The following is an 18,740-nucleotide window of genomic DNA, read 5'->3' as shown; positions in this document are numbered from 1 at the left end:
TACGCATTGCTTTGTAGAGCATTACCACAACATTTGAGGCTTAAATCAATGCACATTTATTATCTCACAGTTTCTGTGGATCAAGATTCTGGGCATGGCTTAGCTCAGGCCTCTGTTTCCCAATCTTACAAGGCAGCAAACAAAGTGTTAACTAGGACTTCAGTCTCATCTGAAAGTTCAACTGAGGAAGCACCATTTTTAAGTTCATTATATGGTTGTTAGTGAGATTCAGTTCCTCGAGGACTACTAGTCAATCAGTTCCTGGCTGGCTGTTGGCTACGGACCATCTTTAGTTCCTTGACATATGAGTCCTATGAACATGGCAGCTGGCTTCCTTAAACCTAATGAGAGAGAAACAGGAAGACAGAAATTACAATCTTGTCTAGACTAATCATGGAAGTCGTATTCAATCACCTTTGCCATATGGGTTAGCAGCAAATTCCTAGGCCAACCCATATTGAAGGGAAGATGATTGCACAAGGATATGAATGCCACAAGTTGGGAATCACTGGGGGCCATCTTGAGTCTGCTTGCCATAAATACTTTCCATTTACATATTTACATCATTCTTCTGGGGGAGGTACACATGCACATACACATATACACACAAACATACATATATATGTGTATATATATGTATGCATAAGTATATATATGTCTGTTTACAACATGTATATGTATGTGTATGTATGTACACATGTTTGTATACAGTATATACTTTTTATTTTTATTTTATATGTGTATGTATTATGTTATAAGAAATTAATAGAAAGTGTTCTTTATATAATAGGTGGTTTCTGGTAAAACAAAATAAGATAAAAAAGTCATAAGCCTTCTATGTGACATTAAAGATAGAAATATTATAAAGTATCTTTGAAAGGTGTGATCAGTTAAAGTAGAATCTCCCTTTGAAGAGCTGTGATTTCCAGAGACACTTGCATAGAACCCAGCATGTTTCTTGCTCTGTTGCATACTGCTTGCTGAAAGGCAGTCATTGGTTAGAACACTTCAGGGATTCCTCCTGGGGAAGAGTGGACCTTTAATGTCTACCTTGATACATATGTAGGACCCCATATCCACTGAGAAAACTAGCCTATTTCTGTAGTTCATTAAAAATAACAAAGACAGGGTAGAAGAAGAAGAAAACAATGATGAAAAGAGAAGTTGAGTGAGGTGAGCCAAGTTTGGGCCAGGCTGTCTATTTGATGTGGATGTCAGTGTGACCTTCAGATGTCTGTGTGTTTGATGAAGAGAGGTTATTGTTTCCTTGGTCACTTTCATGAAGACATTTTATCACTTTCACATGGTTCATGTATATTTACAACTGCCCTTATATGTCTTAAAGTACATTTTTTTGTATCATCTTTTCTGGTTAATATTAATAAGTGTGAAATTTATTGTGATTAGAAATTGAGTTAGTCATTCTGATTCTACTCTTTCTACTCCTGACTCGTTTAGTTGCACCATCTTTGATAAATGGCTTTTTGATACTTAGATTTTTCAAATGTAAAATAATAATGAAATAGTAATTCTTGCTGTACGTTAAACTTTGAGCAAGTTCTAGGGAAACTCCAAGAGCTCTAGAGGTGCGGATTATGCAGATATAATATTAGAAATGTTTATGTACTTATTTTGCAGAATTCAAATTTGTTTGCTCAGTGTTACTTATCTCTACAGCTTCCATAGAGGAAGAGGCAGCTATAGTGGCGATTCTTTTTTTTTTTCAATGCAAAGAAACTGAAGCAAAGATAAGTTAAGCAGTTTGCAGTTCTTTATGGAATGAGGTATAAAATTTGTTATTTTCTAACTCCCAACATGTGTAGTATGTTTATTGAGGGATATTGTCCTATTTAATACTTTGGCATCAGACATTCTGAATCTGATGCAGTAGCTAATGGATCATGCTAATTCCAAGATCTAATGAAATATGCTGATGTAATTTTTTGGATTTAGCCATTTTATTTTCCATTTGACAAAAGTCATGAATAAAATGCCTTCCTAAATAAAACTGGGTGATTTGAATACCCATGGCAATACTTTTTATTTTTTTCATTCCTTAATAAAGTTCATCACTTAAATTATTTTAGGGAAAAATCAGGAAAAATATTTTGGCACAAAATTGAATATCTACTCAACTTAAAACTAAATAGAAGTTGGGTGTTGCTTTAGTTTCATGATATTTTCTTTATTATAGCCACATCATTGTGTAGTTCTCACTCATTTTTTTCTAGTATAAGGCAAAGTTATCTATTTCCAGGGTGAAGGTGATTGAAAAGTGTCTAAAATAGGTAGAAAATATTTTATTATTTTTATACTTAAAGTCAATGATTATAATGAGTTGGCTATATATGTGGTTCTACCTCTTAGAAAATAATAATTGCCCAGTTATAAATTTTAATGGCATTAAAAATAAATCTGAATTTCACACATCTATAATTCCATACTACAAGTTAAGGTTAAATCAACTGTAACTTACAAGGAGTAAATAGCTGTCATTTAGAGTAAGCAAATATAGCAATTTCACACCAATTAGTATAAACAAAAAAAAGCTGTCAAATTTAACAGGTTTCGACAAGTTTATTTCTAAACACATATGTACATATGCAGTCTCTATATCACTATATTATACATATGATCTGAGTATAGTGGAATATTTACTCTCTCCTTCATCAAAATTCCTAATCAAGTATACATTTATCCTGTATTTTCCCTGAAAAAAGCATTGTGCTAGACACAATGAATAATAGAATTCCTACCCCCAAGCACTCACTGTCTGGTAGGGAAGACAGATAGATCAAACTATCTATAATTCAAGATATATAATGAAGAATAAAATGTATACTTTAATAAAAATTCAGGCAAATGGAAGCTCAGGGGAAGACATTATTAATTCAATTGGGAGAGCCATTTTTTTTTGCATATGAATTGACCATGAAGAAATTTAATCCCAGTACTTTGGGAGGCCGAGGTGGGTGGATTGCCTGAGGTCAGGAGTTCAAGACCAGCCTGGCCAACATGGTGAAACCCCATCTCTACTAAAAATACAAAAATTAGCCGATCCTGGTGGATCATGGTGGCACATGCCTGTAATCCCAGCTACTCAGGAGGCTGATGCAGGAGAGTGGCTTGAACCTGGGAGGTGGAGGTTGCACTGAGCCGAGATCATCCCATTGCACTCCAGCCTGGCAACAGAGCTGAGAGTCTGTCTAAACAAAAACAAACAAACAAAAAACAAAAAAAGAAAGAAAGAAATTTAAATATGTGGAAAAATATAGAAAATATAGAGAATTCAGTCTGACAATATTTGACACATGGAAAAATACATAAAATATTCAAAAGAAAGAAAGCCGTTCAGTAGAGGAATAAATTTTTGGAAAGATGCTGTAAGATGGGAGATAAGAGGAAGTCAGATACTGCAGGGTTTTGATTTTGCTATGCTAAAATTTATTCAGATAGTTTTATTATTATGCTGATTTTTAGAGCTCCAGCAATTAGCTATGAGTCCTGGTCAACAAAAAGTCTCTAGAAGTGTTTTTAGGTGAACATATAATGAGTTGTATGAGATTGAGGTGCTGTTGACCATTCCAATGAAACTTTCTTCCCAGACAGATACTAATAAACATTCCAGTGTGGAATTCTGGTATGATTTCAATTTAAAGTCCTGCGCAGAAAGTTGCTGGTTTCAGTCACAGAAATGTTTGAGTTTACTGTAGGAAAGAGCAGAAACCAGCAAAGGAGGTTTAGAAATGATTTACAGGAAGAAGAAAATCCCCTGAGTGTAGTCATAGAAGCCACAAAGATGTTGAAAGTTTATGAACATGTGAAACCCCATCTCTACTAACAATACAAAATTAACCAGGCTTGGTGGCGGTAGCCTGTAATCCCAGCTACTTGGGAGGCTGAGGCAGGAGAATTGCTTAAAACTGAGAGGCAGAGGTTGCAGTGAGCCAAGATCATGCGATTGCACTCTAACCTGAATGACAAAGCAAGACTCTATCTCAATTTAAAAAAATTATGCAGTAATTGGATAACATTTGTATGATAATTTTATGATTAAACAATATTGAATAATGTGAATCATAATTCCCTTTCTTAAAAATTCTCAATACACTTCAGTTTTGAGAAAGTCCAAGTTAAATGACCAGGTTAGCTTATGGTTTCCAAATGAATTTGGTCGTGAGAATATTCTCCAGCACCCAATACAGTATCAACATCTTCCTGTAAATATCTGAAGTATCTGAGAAACAGTGTTTTGGGAAGTGCTGGCATAGTCAATTAAGTGCAGTACCACAGATGATTTTTGTTTTGCAAGCTAACCAGCATCTGGCATTATCATTTTCATTCTCTCAATGGGACCTTCTGATATTATCTTGGTTTAGCCTGAAATCATCATTTAGGGTACCAAAGTCAATAAACTTGATTACATTTTTTCATCAAAGTCTTTTTTTTTTTTTTTTTCTTGAGACAGAGTTTCGCTCTTGTTACCCTAGCTGGAGTGCAATGACCCAATCTCGGCTCACTGCAACCTCCGCCTTCCGGGTTCAAGTGATTTTCCTGCCTCAGTCTCCTGAGTAGCTGGGATTACAGGCATGCATCACCAAGCCCAGCTAATTTTTGCATTTTTAGTAGAGACAGGGTTTCACCATGTTAGTCAGGATGGTCTCGATCTCCTGACCTCGTGATCTGCCCACCTTGGCCTCCCAAAGTGCTGGGATTACAGGCATGAGCCACCATGCCCGGCCTTCATCAAATTCTTTAACATGGGTGACAATAAAGGCTCCACAGTACATTAGCAAATGACATAGAGGATTCCAACATTGCAGTAGAGCTGCTGTGGTATATAGTGGTTATGTGTAGTCACATATAATAAGGAATGTCCAATACGCAGCATCTATTATGAATAATTTTCCACACATTATGTGCTGCATTATTATTGCTTTTTAAAAGATGCTTGAATGATCCACAGACTAGTTAATTTGCATCCCAGTTCCCTCTTCCAAAATGCAGATAATATCAAATTAAGAATATATGTGTTTTTTTATATATATATATTCTAATTTATGTATCTATTCATATATATTTTTATTTATAGCCCTTTGAATTTCTAAGGATATGTTTAAGGACTTTAAAAACTAGTAGAATTATCGCTGACTTAAGATAAATAGGAGCCAATATCTCAATTTCTGCACTTTCAGTTTTTCTAAAGCCAAATCATTAGAGACTATATGTCTCTCAGTTATCCTCTAATGGATTGTATTGTTTTATTTATATTAGTCAACACCAATGTGGATAATTTTACACTTGCATCCCTAATTGTTGTCTTTAAAAAAGACTATTGGCATTTCAGTTTCTTGAATGACCCTTAAGATCTTTCAGTTATGGAACAAAATGATCACGTGCTTATAAAAGGAGACTACTTCACTGGACTCTTTGGTATGGACATTGTCTTTCACTGAACATGCCTGTATATCCATCCACTGCATACTACAAATGCCTCCTTGTTGACATGCTAAGTTACTATTGCCTTAAAAAATAGTATTTTCATGTACAAATTAAGAGGCACAACACTTTTAGTAGTCTATCTAATATAGCACTTTATAAACTATAAAACTCTGGTAAGTCACAAGTGTTTATGGTAAGAACAGTATTTTTCATTGTTTTCCATTCTTCCCTCTTTCTTTTCCAATTTTCCTTAATGACATAGTACAGATGAAACATTGTGTTTGTAAATAAACAAAAATATTTCAACATCTCTTAACTTTATACAGAACAGAAGAAAGCTAAGACTGCAGAAAAGAGTGAAGAAAAGACTAAAAAGGAAGTGAAAGGTGGAAAACAGGAGAAAGTGAAGCAAACAGCTGCAAAAGTAAAAGAAGTACAAAAAACACCATCAAAACCCAAAGAAAAGGAGGACAAAGAGAAAACAGCTGTGTCAAAGCATGAACAGAAAGGTAAACATTCAGAGCAGGAGGCTGCCGGAGGTTCTAAGAGAATATTTGGCAAGAAGCACATGCAGTGAAATTAAAAGCTGAGAAAGACCAAAACCAGACTTCAAACGGGGGTAAAAGACATTAAATATATCAGAAAGGAAATACAGTACATTGGAAATTAATGTTTATTTATAAAAATACTAAAATGTGTTCACATATCTAAAGGGGCATTTTGAAATATTTTTAAAAGGGGTTTGGAGGTAGCATCCAAAATCGTATAAAGATTAGGGATAAATGTTGAATTTTTGAGATATGGAATGTCTATTAAGAGGTGGAATAAAGATTGCATATGTCGTACTCTTTGGAGGAAAGTGGTCCCCCAAAATGACAGCAATTCCTAAGGAGTTTGTTAAGGGGCACATGTTGGCATCATATAGAGTAAATATCATAAAAACTATCCATACATTACTGTTGCATTGGCAAGAGCACATCATTTAGAATATACATCACATTTTTAAATTTATTTAATAGGCAAGATGTTATAGAGAAGACAGCTCTCACGATTCTTTTTCAGTTTCCATTGACTAAATTTCTAACTTTAGAAAGCTCTGAATGTGACATATTGTGCCACTCTTCAGCAAGAGTGATGTCAAACTTACATCCCCACTTTGCAAAAATATAACACTTAAATGCAGGTGGAATATAAACCGGATTTTTTTTTTTTTTTTTTTATGGAAAGTTGCTATGTGAATATACAGAGCTGAAAGTTTAGGAGGGAAACTAAGGGTCTTATTGTACCACATCTCTGGCACTTGTTGACTCTTTCTTTTCCTTAGTCCATTCCTGACTCCAGGTTGCTATATAATCCTGAGACTCCTTTACAGAATACGGGGATCTAATATGTAGGGACTATTTCTATAATCGATGTTTCTTAGAGGCATTGCAAAACCAAATTTTTCTTTACTTTGTAGAACTTTTGATTAATGTTATCTAAGGACTGTGTCAAAGAATTGGTTTCTATTAGATTTTAGTTTAAGACATCTTACAATTTTGTTACAGAGCAAGCTATTTAGAGGATGAAACTGAAATTAATTTTTCTTCATTATAAGGGACAAGGAATGAAATTTGCAATCCGCTCACACTGTATTTTCATCTTTTTTCTCTTGAATTTGCATTTGTAAACGATTCACATGTAGTATTTGTCAACTCTGATTTATACAACAAAAGATACATATTTTAAAAAGGAAAGAGTTTTTCTATTTTTAGTGATCTACAAACTTTTTAATTTAGATAATTTGAATTTACTTAATATTTTAAGTTATAAGTCATATTAAAATTTAGAAGCTCTAAAACTTTTTCCAATTTTCAAGGTGATTATATCACCATGAAAAAAATTTAAAAGTTAATTATTACTTCTATCAAAATTTTGTCGTTAATGATGTATTTTGGTAGGAAAAAAAGAATGAAGTAAATAAAGAGAAAATACATTGAATACAATATTTTACTGTAGTTTAAAAAAAAAAAAGCCGAAATAATCTTTGGATTCACTGGTATGATTACTTAGATCCTAAAATCCTTTACACTTTAGATGGTTGTTCAAAAAGAAAAATAATCACATGAAATCAGTGAAAACCTACAAAGTACATTCTAATTTTTAACCATAAATACAGAATGTAAAAATTGTCAGTTATATTTGGAAATGTCAAAATACTTATTTAGCAACTAGGAATGTGAATGTATTTTTTTGATGTTAATTTTTCATATCTTTGGGGATTTGGGAGCCATATTTTATTGATAAAAACTCATCACCAGAACACTTTAAAATAATATTTATTTTCCAGGCCACAAATATTGTATTTCATTTCTATCAGCAATCAGATTTATTAAAGACAGCATTATATTACCATATCCATTTTCAGTCTACTATTTTTATTTCTACACAAAGAGCTATTAATCTATTAAAAAGACATTCAAATATCTTTTAGAGTTAAAAACAAAAGCACAAATGTGATTTTATCAGCTAAACAATTGCAATTGCTAAAGCAAGTCTCAGTATTGAGAACAGTTGCCATCAATTATATAAATGTGTCATTAGGTAAGTAATCAAAACTTAACCTCTAATGGCAGATCAGACATGTAAATATGTCATTTTACTTTTCATTTATTTTTTACTAAGTAAAGATTTAATTAAGAGCATTTTTAAATTAAAGAAAGCTAATTACATTATGATTTTAACTAAACAAGATAAACAAAGATATAGTTTTTTTTTTTAATTTCTGAGGCTTTGGTTTTGAAAATTTTATATGATGACTTAGTGTAACTGTTGAGTTAGCTTTTTGGACAAGAGAATACTCATTCACATAGTTAAGTTAGACCTAATATGTTTGAGGCATTCTTTTCATATAGATTTCTAAATACTTCTTTTTAAAGAAACAAAGCTCATAGGTCCTTCACTCATTTGGAAACAGATTTTTTACATGGCACATGTTTATTAGTAATTATTGAATTGCATAGTATACATGTTAATATATTCAATGTAGTTACTCTCAATATGGTATATGGAAATAATACATCTCTTTTTCTGCTTGAAGCATTAGGGATAAGATGCATATGTATATACACACCTACCATAAACACACACACACACATACACACACACAAACACATATCAAATAATCTAGTTTTTATGAACCAATCTAAATCTGTTTATATAGAGTAGGAAGAGTTGGCATAATCAGACATTGCTCCCTAGTTTTCTGATGACCTCTGGGAAGTCCGTGGGGAAGGAAAAACAAATTTTTCAGCTGCCACGCACTTTGCTCATTCATTCATTCTTTCTTTCTTTTTAAACAACTATTTAAATATTTGCGCAGGCAGAGAAATTATAGCTAATGTGAATCTGTTATAGAGCACTGGACCACATGTGCCCCATCCTCATTAGAGGTTTCATATTTTTTTTTATTTGTTTTTGTTGACAGTCTGCACCCAGAATGTATTTTCCCTTGGTTACCACTCCACAGGGAACACCAACTAGGTATCCTTTGAATGACATGTATCACTGCTTCCTGAGGATCAAGGAGAGAAATGGAGGACAGCATGTGTTATTCCAAGAAGGATGTTTATTTGGGAAAAAATTGCTTACAATGATGAGCAAATTTAACATTATATAAATTATTATCTCAGAACTATGAAAGTTAGAATGGCAGGACAATTTATATTTTCTTTATGAAAAGTTTTCTGCTATGATATTTAAGTTGGGTTTAAAGAAACACTTTTAGAAAACAAATCTTTCAAAATCAGGAAGGCTTGGTTTTTCTATATTCTTAGATAGGTTAAGCAAATAAACTGGAGACTTCCCAACCCATACCTACCTAGAATTCTTATACATTGTTAAGGTCATTGCCAAGGACAGGTGGAAATGGCCATCCTAACTTAAAATAGTTGAAAATTCCTATCAGCTTTGATAGGAATAAAAACATCTTTCTCATATTCCTATTGATATATTGGTGCCATTAGAATACAAGATCAGAGCACTATTTACATGTAACAAAACCTTCTAAGTGTTGTAACAAATAATTTTCTAGGTTAAAAAAATCCTGTGACTTCATAAGAAATTTCATTTTTATAATTAGAAGTTCATTGGGCTGTTGGTGTATTAATTAAATGAATGATTTTTGGATCTAGGAAATATAAGAAATAAAAGTAAGGTACAGTTGTCCCACAGTATCTGTGGGGGATAGGTTTCAGGATTCCCTGTGAATACCAAAATCCACAGATGTTCAGAGTCTTTCATATAAAATGGAGTAATAGTTGCATATAACCTATGCACATCCTCTTGTATACACTAAATCATCTCTAGATTAGTTATACTACCTAATGTATTTAATAAATGCTTTGTAAATACTTATTATACTGTATTGTTCAGTAAATAATATGAAAAATGTCTGTATATGTTCAGTACAGATGCAACATGATAGCCATAACTCTCTCTATATATATATTTGTTTGTTTGTTTCTTTTGAGACGGAGTCTTACTATGTCACCCAGGCTGGAGTGTAGTGGCACAATCTCGGCTCACTGCAACCTCTGCCTCCTGGGTTCAAGTGGTTCTCCTGTCTCAGCCTCCCAAGTAGCTGGGATTAGAGGTGCCCGCCACCATGCCCAGATAGTTTTTGTATTTTTAGTAGAGACAGGGTTTCACTATGTTGGCTAGGCTGGCCTTGAACGCCTGACCTACAGTGATCCTCCCACCTTGGCCTCCCCAAAGTGCTGGGATTACAGGTGTGTGGTTTGTGGAATGCTCAAATGTGGAACCCAGGGAAATGGAGGGCTGACTGTACTTTGATAATATTTCAGCATACAAGCTGAAAAGTTTCATTACATTGTCAGCATTCAGCTAAAGAAGAATCTCCGAAGTGTGAAGATTTTAATTAATTCAGTACACTGTTCAACATGTTATGTATATAACCATCCCATCACAACTTGGGGCAGATAATATTTCATTTGGAGGAGATATTATACTACAAATGGTCCCTGCATTCTAAACATCCAACGTAAATAAAAACAAACACTCTTATTTGCTGTCATGGGAGTCTATAGTGCCTTTAAGAGTAATTATTTTGGGAAAAATGAATGAAAGATTTTAGATCAGTGATTCTGTAAATGCAGTCTATTTAGATTCATCTAAGGAGTTTGTATAAAATGCATATTCCTACGGTCCAGATCCATGGCATTTAAATTTTGTGGATGATGGAGCCCAAAAATCTGTATTTTGACAACTCCCCTCTCTTTCTCATGTTTAAGTTGCCCTTTGAGTGCTACTCCTAGAGTATAGGGAGAACAAATCTAAAAATAGTATAGTCACTTAAGGTACTGAAATAAAGGGAACATACTGCCAATTTCAAAAAGTTCATACTGGTCTAACTTTAAACTTTTCATTTAAGCGAAATGTACTTTTTCATCTTGCTTTGTCTTAGAGTCAAATTGCCATTTCTACAGTTTTGCTCAGGAAAACAGTCTTGTGTCTAGGAAAGAGAAAATACTCTCTACTTTAGCCTTATGTGTTTCCCAATCATAGGGGTCCCAGGTCCTGGGATTAGAAACTCCAGCTATTACTGCCAGTACATCAAAGGGCAAATCAATGCATGGACTGACCTGAGGACTAGCCTCCTTCCCTTTCCCTACCTCTCCTGTGGGAAAATATGCTACAATTTCAACAACTAAAATACATCTAAATTTTTGGAACTTTATGAGTTTTGGCCTGCCCATATTTAGGCATTAATGAAAAAATATTATATTTTTATATCTTCTTCAATAACTATATTTATTTTTAAAGACCTAACAGAATTTCATAATAAAATGGATTCCTCTAAAAATGCTGTTACTACTCCAAAAGAATGAGATTTACAAAAATCCTTAGAGGTGTATCTGTTTAGTAACAAGCTTTGTTATTTCGTATGTTTGACATGCATAATTTGGAGCAATTAAGATTGTAACATGTTGCTTAAATTCAATAAACTCTCTTGGTCCTGAAGCTACCTTTGGATTTGGTGGATTAATAAAATGCATATTTCAGGAATATTGAAATGTAAATTATTTCATAATATGTATGCTTTAAAGAAAATACGGTAAAGATTCATTGATTGAGCTTTAAGTTGGGTTGACCTCAGGAGAATCTAAAGTTCTGTGAGGATTTAAAGTTAAGTGCAATGTCTTTAATCTAGAGGCAATAGAAAAAACCCAACTCCTGAAGACCAAGTCTGCCCAAAATGATGTTTACATACTATGTTCTTTTTTGTTTGTTTGTTTACTTTCACCATAGGTCATAAACCAGTCACGATCATAAGATGATCTTAAGAAGATTACTCATTTGCTTAGTTTAACAACAATATTATTTGGTTCTGTTACTCTGTTCTTGATTTACTCTCCCAATTAAACAGCATTTTTATTCAGAGGTCACCTAACAGGTGGCAAAGAGGTTAGTTCTCCTGATGGTCTTTTGGAAAAGACATCCTGCAGCTCCACAGAGACAATTAGCAGAAGGGCTGGGACCGAGTATTTGATAAAACACTCCAAGTTGGAAACAATTTTCTCTTGTAAAACTTCTGTTTCTTTATTGAAAGTTTATAAAAAGACAAATGGGAAAAAATTGCTTTACTATGATGACTTTTGTAATCAATTATTCAACAAAACAGATTTTTATTTTGAAAACAACCACTATAAGATTACACTGAACTAGTCCTTTTCAGTTTTTAAGGTTATTTTTGTATGGAAGAAATGAAGCATTACATTTTTTGTCTTTCTTTCCTTCTGTATTTTCCTATAAGTGCAAATTATTTTTTTTTACAGAAAATATTGTAGTAACCAAAATAGAATTGTGCTATTTTGTTTGTTTTGTTAAATTATTTCTCTGTAGAAAAATGACGTGTTGATGACATTTTTTCATTGCTTTTTTTCTTTCTACTCTGTCAGATCAGTATGCATTCTGTCGATATATGATTGACATGTTTGTCCATGGGGATTTAAAACCAGGTATTCCAAGCAATTCTTGTACTTGTCTGTTTTAATAGTCTTTGTTTCTAAGATTGTTGGCTTTTTATGTACCTAACTGTATTTTCATTTTTTAAGAATTGCATAATGCATGTGTAGATCTAGAATAAAACCAATAAAAAGCAGCGGTAATAACTTGCATTAAAGTCTTAATTTTACTTTCAGTCACTGCATGGCCTATTGCAAATGAAGTCAGCTGAAATGTAAAATATGTGCTAATATCTCTCTATATAAAGAATGCTAAAATCTTTAATAATGTCTTGAAGTGAAGCAGTGAATCATCTTGTTTTATTCTTGGTAAACTTAGAAGAAAAGACCCATGCCAATGAAAATATCTTTCTTTTCTTAGTAGTGAATACAATTCACATTAAAATCATCACATTTCAAATATTTATGCTTTGTTTTCCAAAACTTTAAAATTTTCTCCCTTATACATGAAGTCGGTTTAGCCACTCCAAAGAACTATTGATGGAGATAGATAAACTTGGAATTAATATTCAAAACAATGGGGAAGGATTTTGAGTTAAAGGAATATATCTACCTTGTCTTATATCTTTAATTGTTGTCCAGAGTATAAAAAGGTATTTTTTACTAACATCTGAACTAAGTATGAGTAACTTGATTGCTTGTACTATGCCTTTTGCAGATTTATAAAAGGACAGAACTATGTTCATGTTTGGGAAAATGTTTCCAAGAAGACAGTATTGTTAAGAAAGGAGTTCATTTATATGAGAATAAATGAAGCTAATTGATTAAATCCCCTATATTTTTATTTTCTTAACTGTTTTTGTGAAAGCCTTTCTAAAATATATAATTATAATTTATGCGTATGTTGTCAAAGAGACATTTCATTTCTAAAACAAGTAGGTAACACATCTAGGCTCTAGAAAAGTAGACAACGAGAACCTTTGACTCCAGAAAATGTTGTTGATCCCAGTAATTTATTCTAATTAAATAATTTCCTCCTCCTCCTCCTCTTTTCCTTCTTCTGCATTTTCAGTAAGAAATTTAAATGAGGAGGAAAATCGTGAAACATTATAACTTAATAGGTGAAGCTAATTACTATCGATGTTTGTGTATAGTAACATAGCATAATCGGAAATAAACCTTCAGGAAGTAGTGTGATATGGTGGAAAGACAAAGCTTTGGATAGAAATACAGTGATAATTCTTAACTCCATCCTTTTCTAGTATTAGGTCTTGAGCAAATAATTGAACTCCACCTCATCTTTAGTGTTCTTACATTTAAAATGAAGACCACAGTCACAACCTTGCATTGTTGACAAAGCATCTAGTGACTATAAACAAATGTTACAACTTTAATTCATTCATTTCACCACCGCCTGCCTGGTGAGTTCCCTACATGAAGAAAACCTCTCAATACTTACAAGTTTTAGTCTGTATATATCAAAAATTCAATGTTAGGGCTGGGTGTGGTGGCTTATACCTGTCATCCCAGCACTTTAGGAAGCTGAGGCAGAAGGATCACTTCAGCCCAGGAGTTTGAGACTAGCCTGGACAAAGTAGAGAGACCACATCCATACAATTTTTTTTTTTTTTTTTTTTTTTTTGAGACGGATACTTACTCTCGTCACTCAGGCTGGATGGAGTGCAATGGTGCAATCTCGGCTCACTGCAACCTCTGCCTCCTGGGTTCAAGTGATTCTCCCACTTCAGCCTCCTGAGTAGCTGGGATTACAGGCCCCTGCCACCATACTCAGCTAAGTTTTGTATTTTTAGTAGAAACGGGGTTTTACCATGTTAGCCAGGATGGTCTCGAACTCCTGACCTCAGGTTATCTGCACGACTCGGCCTCCCACAGTGCTGGGATTACAGGCGTGAGCCACTGCGACTGGCCAAAAAGGTAATAAAAATTATCTGGGCATGGTGGTACGTACCCATTGTCCCAGCTACTTGGTACGGTGAGGTGGGAGGATTGCTTGAGCCCAGGAGGTTGGGGCTGCAGGGGTATATGAGCTATGATGGCACCATCACATTCCATTCTGGGCTATAGGGTGAGACTCTACCTCAAAATAAATAAATAATTTAAAAGTTCAATTTAGTCGGGCTCGATGGCTCACACCTATAATGCAAGCACTTCGGGAGACTGAGGTGGGTGGATCACCTGAGGTCAGGAGTTTGAGACCAGCCTGACCAACATGGTGAAACTCTGTCTCTACTAAAAATACAAAAACTAGCCAGATGTGGTGGTGGGTCCCTGTAATCCCAGCCACTTGGGAGGCTGAGGTAGGAGAATTGCTTGAACCTGAGAGGCAGAAGTTGCAGTAAGTTGAGATCTTGCCCCAGTATTCCAGCCTGGGTGACAGAGCAAGACTCCGTCTCAAAAGACCAAAAGTTCAATTTTAGGTCAGACGTGTGCTGACCATTTTGTTCACCTGTGTTGGTTCAAGAAAGTCATACTCTACACATAATTTTTATAAAGTCAACTAGGTGTTTACTTACATATGAGATGAGATGAATCTATGTTGCTGATGAGCACGAATTAATAAATGACTAACATGTATTATTTTCTTCATATTCCATTAGTTTTAAAATTTCATTACCTGAAGAAAATAATGTATTTTCTGTCCCACTGAAATAATTCATAGTAGTTATTTATTGATCATAAAATATAATTCCTAAGAAAGTCTCAGGACACAGAGAACCATGCACTAAGAAATTCAGTGAGGGATGCTAGTAGTTTAACAGTCACAATACCAATCATTTCTTTCTGAAAATCTAACAGAGTAAGGTCAGAAGAAATAATAAAATCATCTATGCATGAAGCAAAGATGATTTTTTAATGACTACACAGAGAACCCTTCTAAAGGCATATGCAAACATACTCTAAAAAGTCCTAAGTTCAGATCTACACACTATCGAGTATTCCAACCCCTAAAAATAATTCCCAGTTCTATAGGATTAGATTTCTTTGTATCATTAATTGACTTACTAATTGACTTCTTAATTTATTTAATCTACCTACATTCATTATTTTGAAGGTTTAAGAAATGAAAGAAATACTTGAAAAGCGAGTATTTCTTGTCCAGGAGTTGGAAAGGAAGAAGGGAGAGAAGGGAAGCCTTTGTAGTATGCCTGTTGTTTCATTTAATAAACGATATGATGTCATGTAAATGTACCTAAACAAAGTTCAGGAATATTCTTTGTCAGTGTGGCAATACAAAACATGGAGTGAAAAAGTCCTAAATATGACTTGCGTTTTCAAAAATAAGGAATGAGAAACACAGATTTAATCTGGGCATATTAATTTAGAGAAAATGTAAGGGATGAGACATTGACTCTGACTGACAATTAAAGAATAAGACAATTCTTGCCAAGTTTATTGCTCTGCATGTATCCACTGTTTATAAAACATTTGTGTTTCCATCTGTTTCTGTTTGGGATTAGTGGAACACCTGTTATTGTTTAGCTAGAGTTCATTATTAATTATTGGTAATGAGTTTTTAAAACTATAATTTGATTTTCCCTCTGGGATTCAGTTTTTCCTTTGTAGAATACTGTCACACCCTCAAAAGTAGCCCAAATTGCAGTTCTAATTTGAAAATGCTTGCTGATGAAATGTGCTGACGCGATGACATAAGTCACAAGCTTTGCCTTTTATCCCATTAAATAAAATGTTTCTAAGATATCCTAAAAATTTTTAGCTAAGATTTTTGTCTATAACCTGAAGATTAATTGAATTGCTCTTTCTGATTTTCTGTTGTGAATAGTGAATATGCACTATCCTAGGGTCAGTAATAATCCTCAATTCAATTATAGGGACCATCTTAATAACCAGTATAAATTATAAAGATCTGCTCATTTGGTTGTATTGAATCAAAATTCTCTTGTACTGACTTACGCTATATTAAGTTGAAACATGAAGAAAATTATAAATTATATTTTCTTCAGTGAATGCATGCTATCAACACTGGTCCTATGGGCAACTGATATAGACCTGTATCTACGTTTCGTAATTTTAGGTATATTATGAATACCGAAGATCTCTCCTCTCCAGAAATACTTTCTCCTTTTAATGACCTAACATCTTCATATTGAGATTTTTTGGTTGTGCAGATGGTCAGCATTATGTAGGATGTGTTTTAGTAACTCATAACCCACCTTAGGGAAGACAGAGAGAGGAGGGCTGGGGAAAGATTGAGAGAGAAAGAAAAAGATTGATTCCGTCTTATGGTAGCTGTCTTGAAACTGACTAACCTCCACTTTTTTTCCTAGGGTTTACAGTAGTCTATTTGTCACTTACTTACAAGAGAACTATTAAAACTGGTCAAGATAGACATTATTTGCAACATCGAAACACAATTTATGGTTTTTTTTTTTTCTTTTTTTGGAAATTGATACTACGTATGGTCAAGGTATATTCCTCCAGATTTATTTATCTTTATCAACCTTCCAGTAATTCCAATTTCCTTTTCAATTTTGTGTGGCTTACCACATTTTTCTTAAGTGACAGCTATACTGATAATTTTATTCATTTAGGTAGACTATTTTTAAGAAAACACATGAGGATCTTGCTTGGCATTTTCATATTCCTTCTTCACCAACTTCTATCTGGGCTTAATAAATTGCATGGGTTTCTGGGCAAAGTCACCCAAGTTAAAGAGACAAATTTCTGTAAGGAAGAAATCACATGGTTCACAGACCTCTTTATATTCACTATAGATAAAGAAACCAATTTAAACGTCCAGTACAAGGACCAGGGCTAGTGTGCCTTTGCTTAGTAATTTTAATAATTTTTTTAGCTTTCATCTCTGTAGCTATTATGATTAAAGTTTAATATAAGTTAAAGTTTATCCCTTAGAAGTTATTCCACTATTAAAATTTCAGCTACTGTCTGACTTTTACTTGAGCCAAGAATTATGTCAAGGTAATTTATTCTGCTTTTTGTGTCATTTATATTCTTTAAATTGAGTGTACTCACCTATCAAAATCTTCTCTGATTGTAATAAGGCATTCTTTGGCAGCCTGTATTCCAATTCAATGGGTTTTAAGTCCGTAGCTATAAAGAGCCTCAAGGAAGTTAGTACTCTCATTTTATTAAGATCTTTTCCTTGAACTTTAGTGATGCTTAAGTATATTTTTGGTTAAATCCCACTGAGAAGAGGTCAAATGTAATTGCATTATAGTCACTGTTATTTAATGGTTTAATCTAATGTATTTCAGAGCTCACTGGTTGTATTAGACAAGACTAGGTACAATTTAGCTTTGCTTTAGACTTCTAAAAAAAATTCCTGCTCCAAGGTAGGCATAGTTCCATTAAAACATATGCACTCTAATTCCAATCATTTAATTATTTTCACACAACAAAACTTTCGGGAATTTTAATGTTTACTCAGTAAGTAGTTGTTGAATCCTCTCAGCAAGCTGGTAGTCCTGAAAAGAGGTAAGCTAAGACATAAATAATTGTATGATAAAGGATAACTTGATAAGTATACAATGAAGACATAGAAAATATACATTTTAATCTCAGTATACCAGGAATGAGTAGTTTTCTCTATTTATCAACCACTTGGAGTTTTAATTATTTAAAAAAATTATTTATTTTTTCTAATAGTTTACAGGAGTAGCAATAACGGGAGAGTGAAACTTTTGAAAAGAATTTAAATATAGTAAAGCAAAATGTTTCTATCTTATATTCCCTGTTTTCAAAGATATATATACTTCAAATGGGAAATATCTTCAGAAAGAAACTACCTGCTCATCAGCTATCATCTCTGAGCCTTCAGTGTATTCATCTTGCAGACACCAATTTCAAATTTTGAATACATCTTTAATAGGTTCTATTATATATTATTACTTCTGGTTTTTCTAGAACGTGCATCGTCAAAATGCAGTACTTTAATTTTTGTAATCTTTGATGGTCTATAATTTTGTTAAAAAGAAAATGTCATCTTCATTTCATAATAAAACATTTCCTTCCCTCCCTCCCTCCCTCCCTCCCTCCCTTCCTTCCTCCCTTCCTTCCTTCCTTCCTTCCTTCCTTCCTTCCTTTTTTTTCTTTTTTTTTTTTTTTTTTTTTTTTGACATGGTCTCACTCTGTCTCCAGGCTGGAGTGCAGTGGCGCCATCTAAACTCACTGCGACCTCCGCCTCCCTAGCTCAAGCGATTCTCCTGCCTCAGCCTTGCGAATAACTGGGACTACGGGTGCGCGCCACCATGCCCAGCTAATTTTTTTGTTTGTTTGTTTTCAGTAGAGACAGGATTTCACCATGTTGGCCAGGATGGCCTTGATCTCTTGACC

The 18,740-nt window shown here is 33.8% G+C and overlaps 1 protein-coding gene across 2 annotated transcripts in view; it reads left to right on the top strand.

Moving 5' to 3' along the window:
• The window catches only part of TRDN (triadin), a 273,616-nt gene that overhangs the window by 122,036 nt on the left and 132,840 nt on the right, over positions 1-18,740 (top strand). The window contains exons 8-9 of one of the 2 annotated variants that reach the window (XM_008007178.3): positions 5,769-5,951; positions 12,402-12,461. In XM_008007178.3, coding sequence (XP_008005369.3) covers positions 5,769-5,951; positions 12,402-12,461 — 243 coding nt within the window. The remainder of the gene's footprint in view (positions 1-5,768; positions 5,952-12,401; positions 12,462-18,740) is intronic. The other variant, XM_073022439.1, reaches the window with a different exon arrangement.

Source organism: Chlorocebus sabaeus, chromosome 13, assembly GCF_047675955.1.
Source record: "Chlorocebus sabaeus isolate Y175 chromosome 13, mChlSab1.0.hap1, whole genome shotgun sequence".
NCBI classification, from domain to species: domain Eukaryota; kingdom Metazoa; phylum Chordata; class Mammalia; order Primates; family Cercopithecidae; genus Chlorocebus; species Chlorocebus sabaeus.
This window is presented reverse-complemented; position numbering and strand designations above follow the sequence as displayed.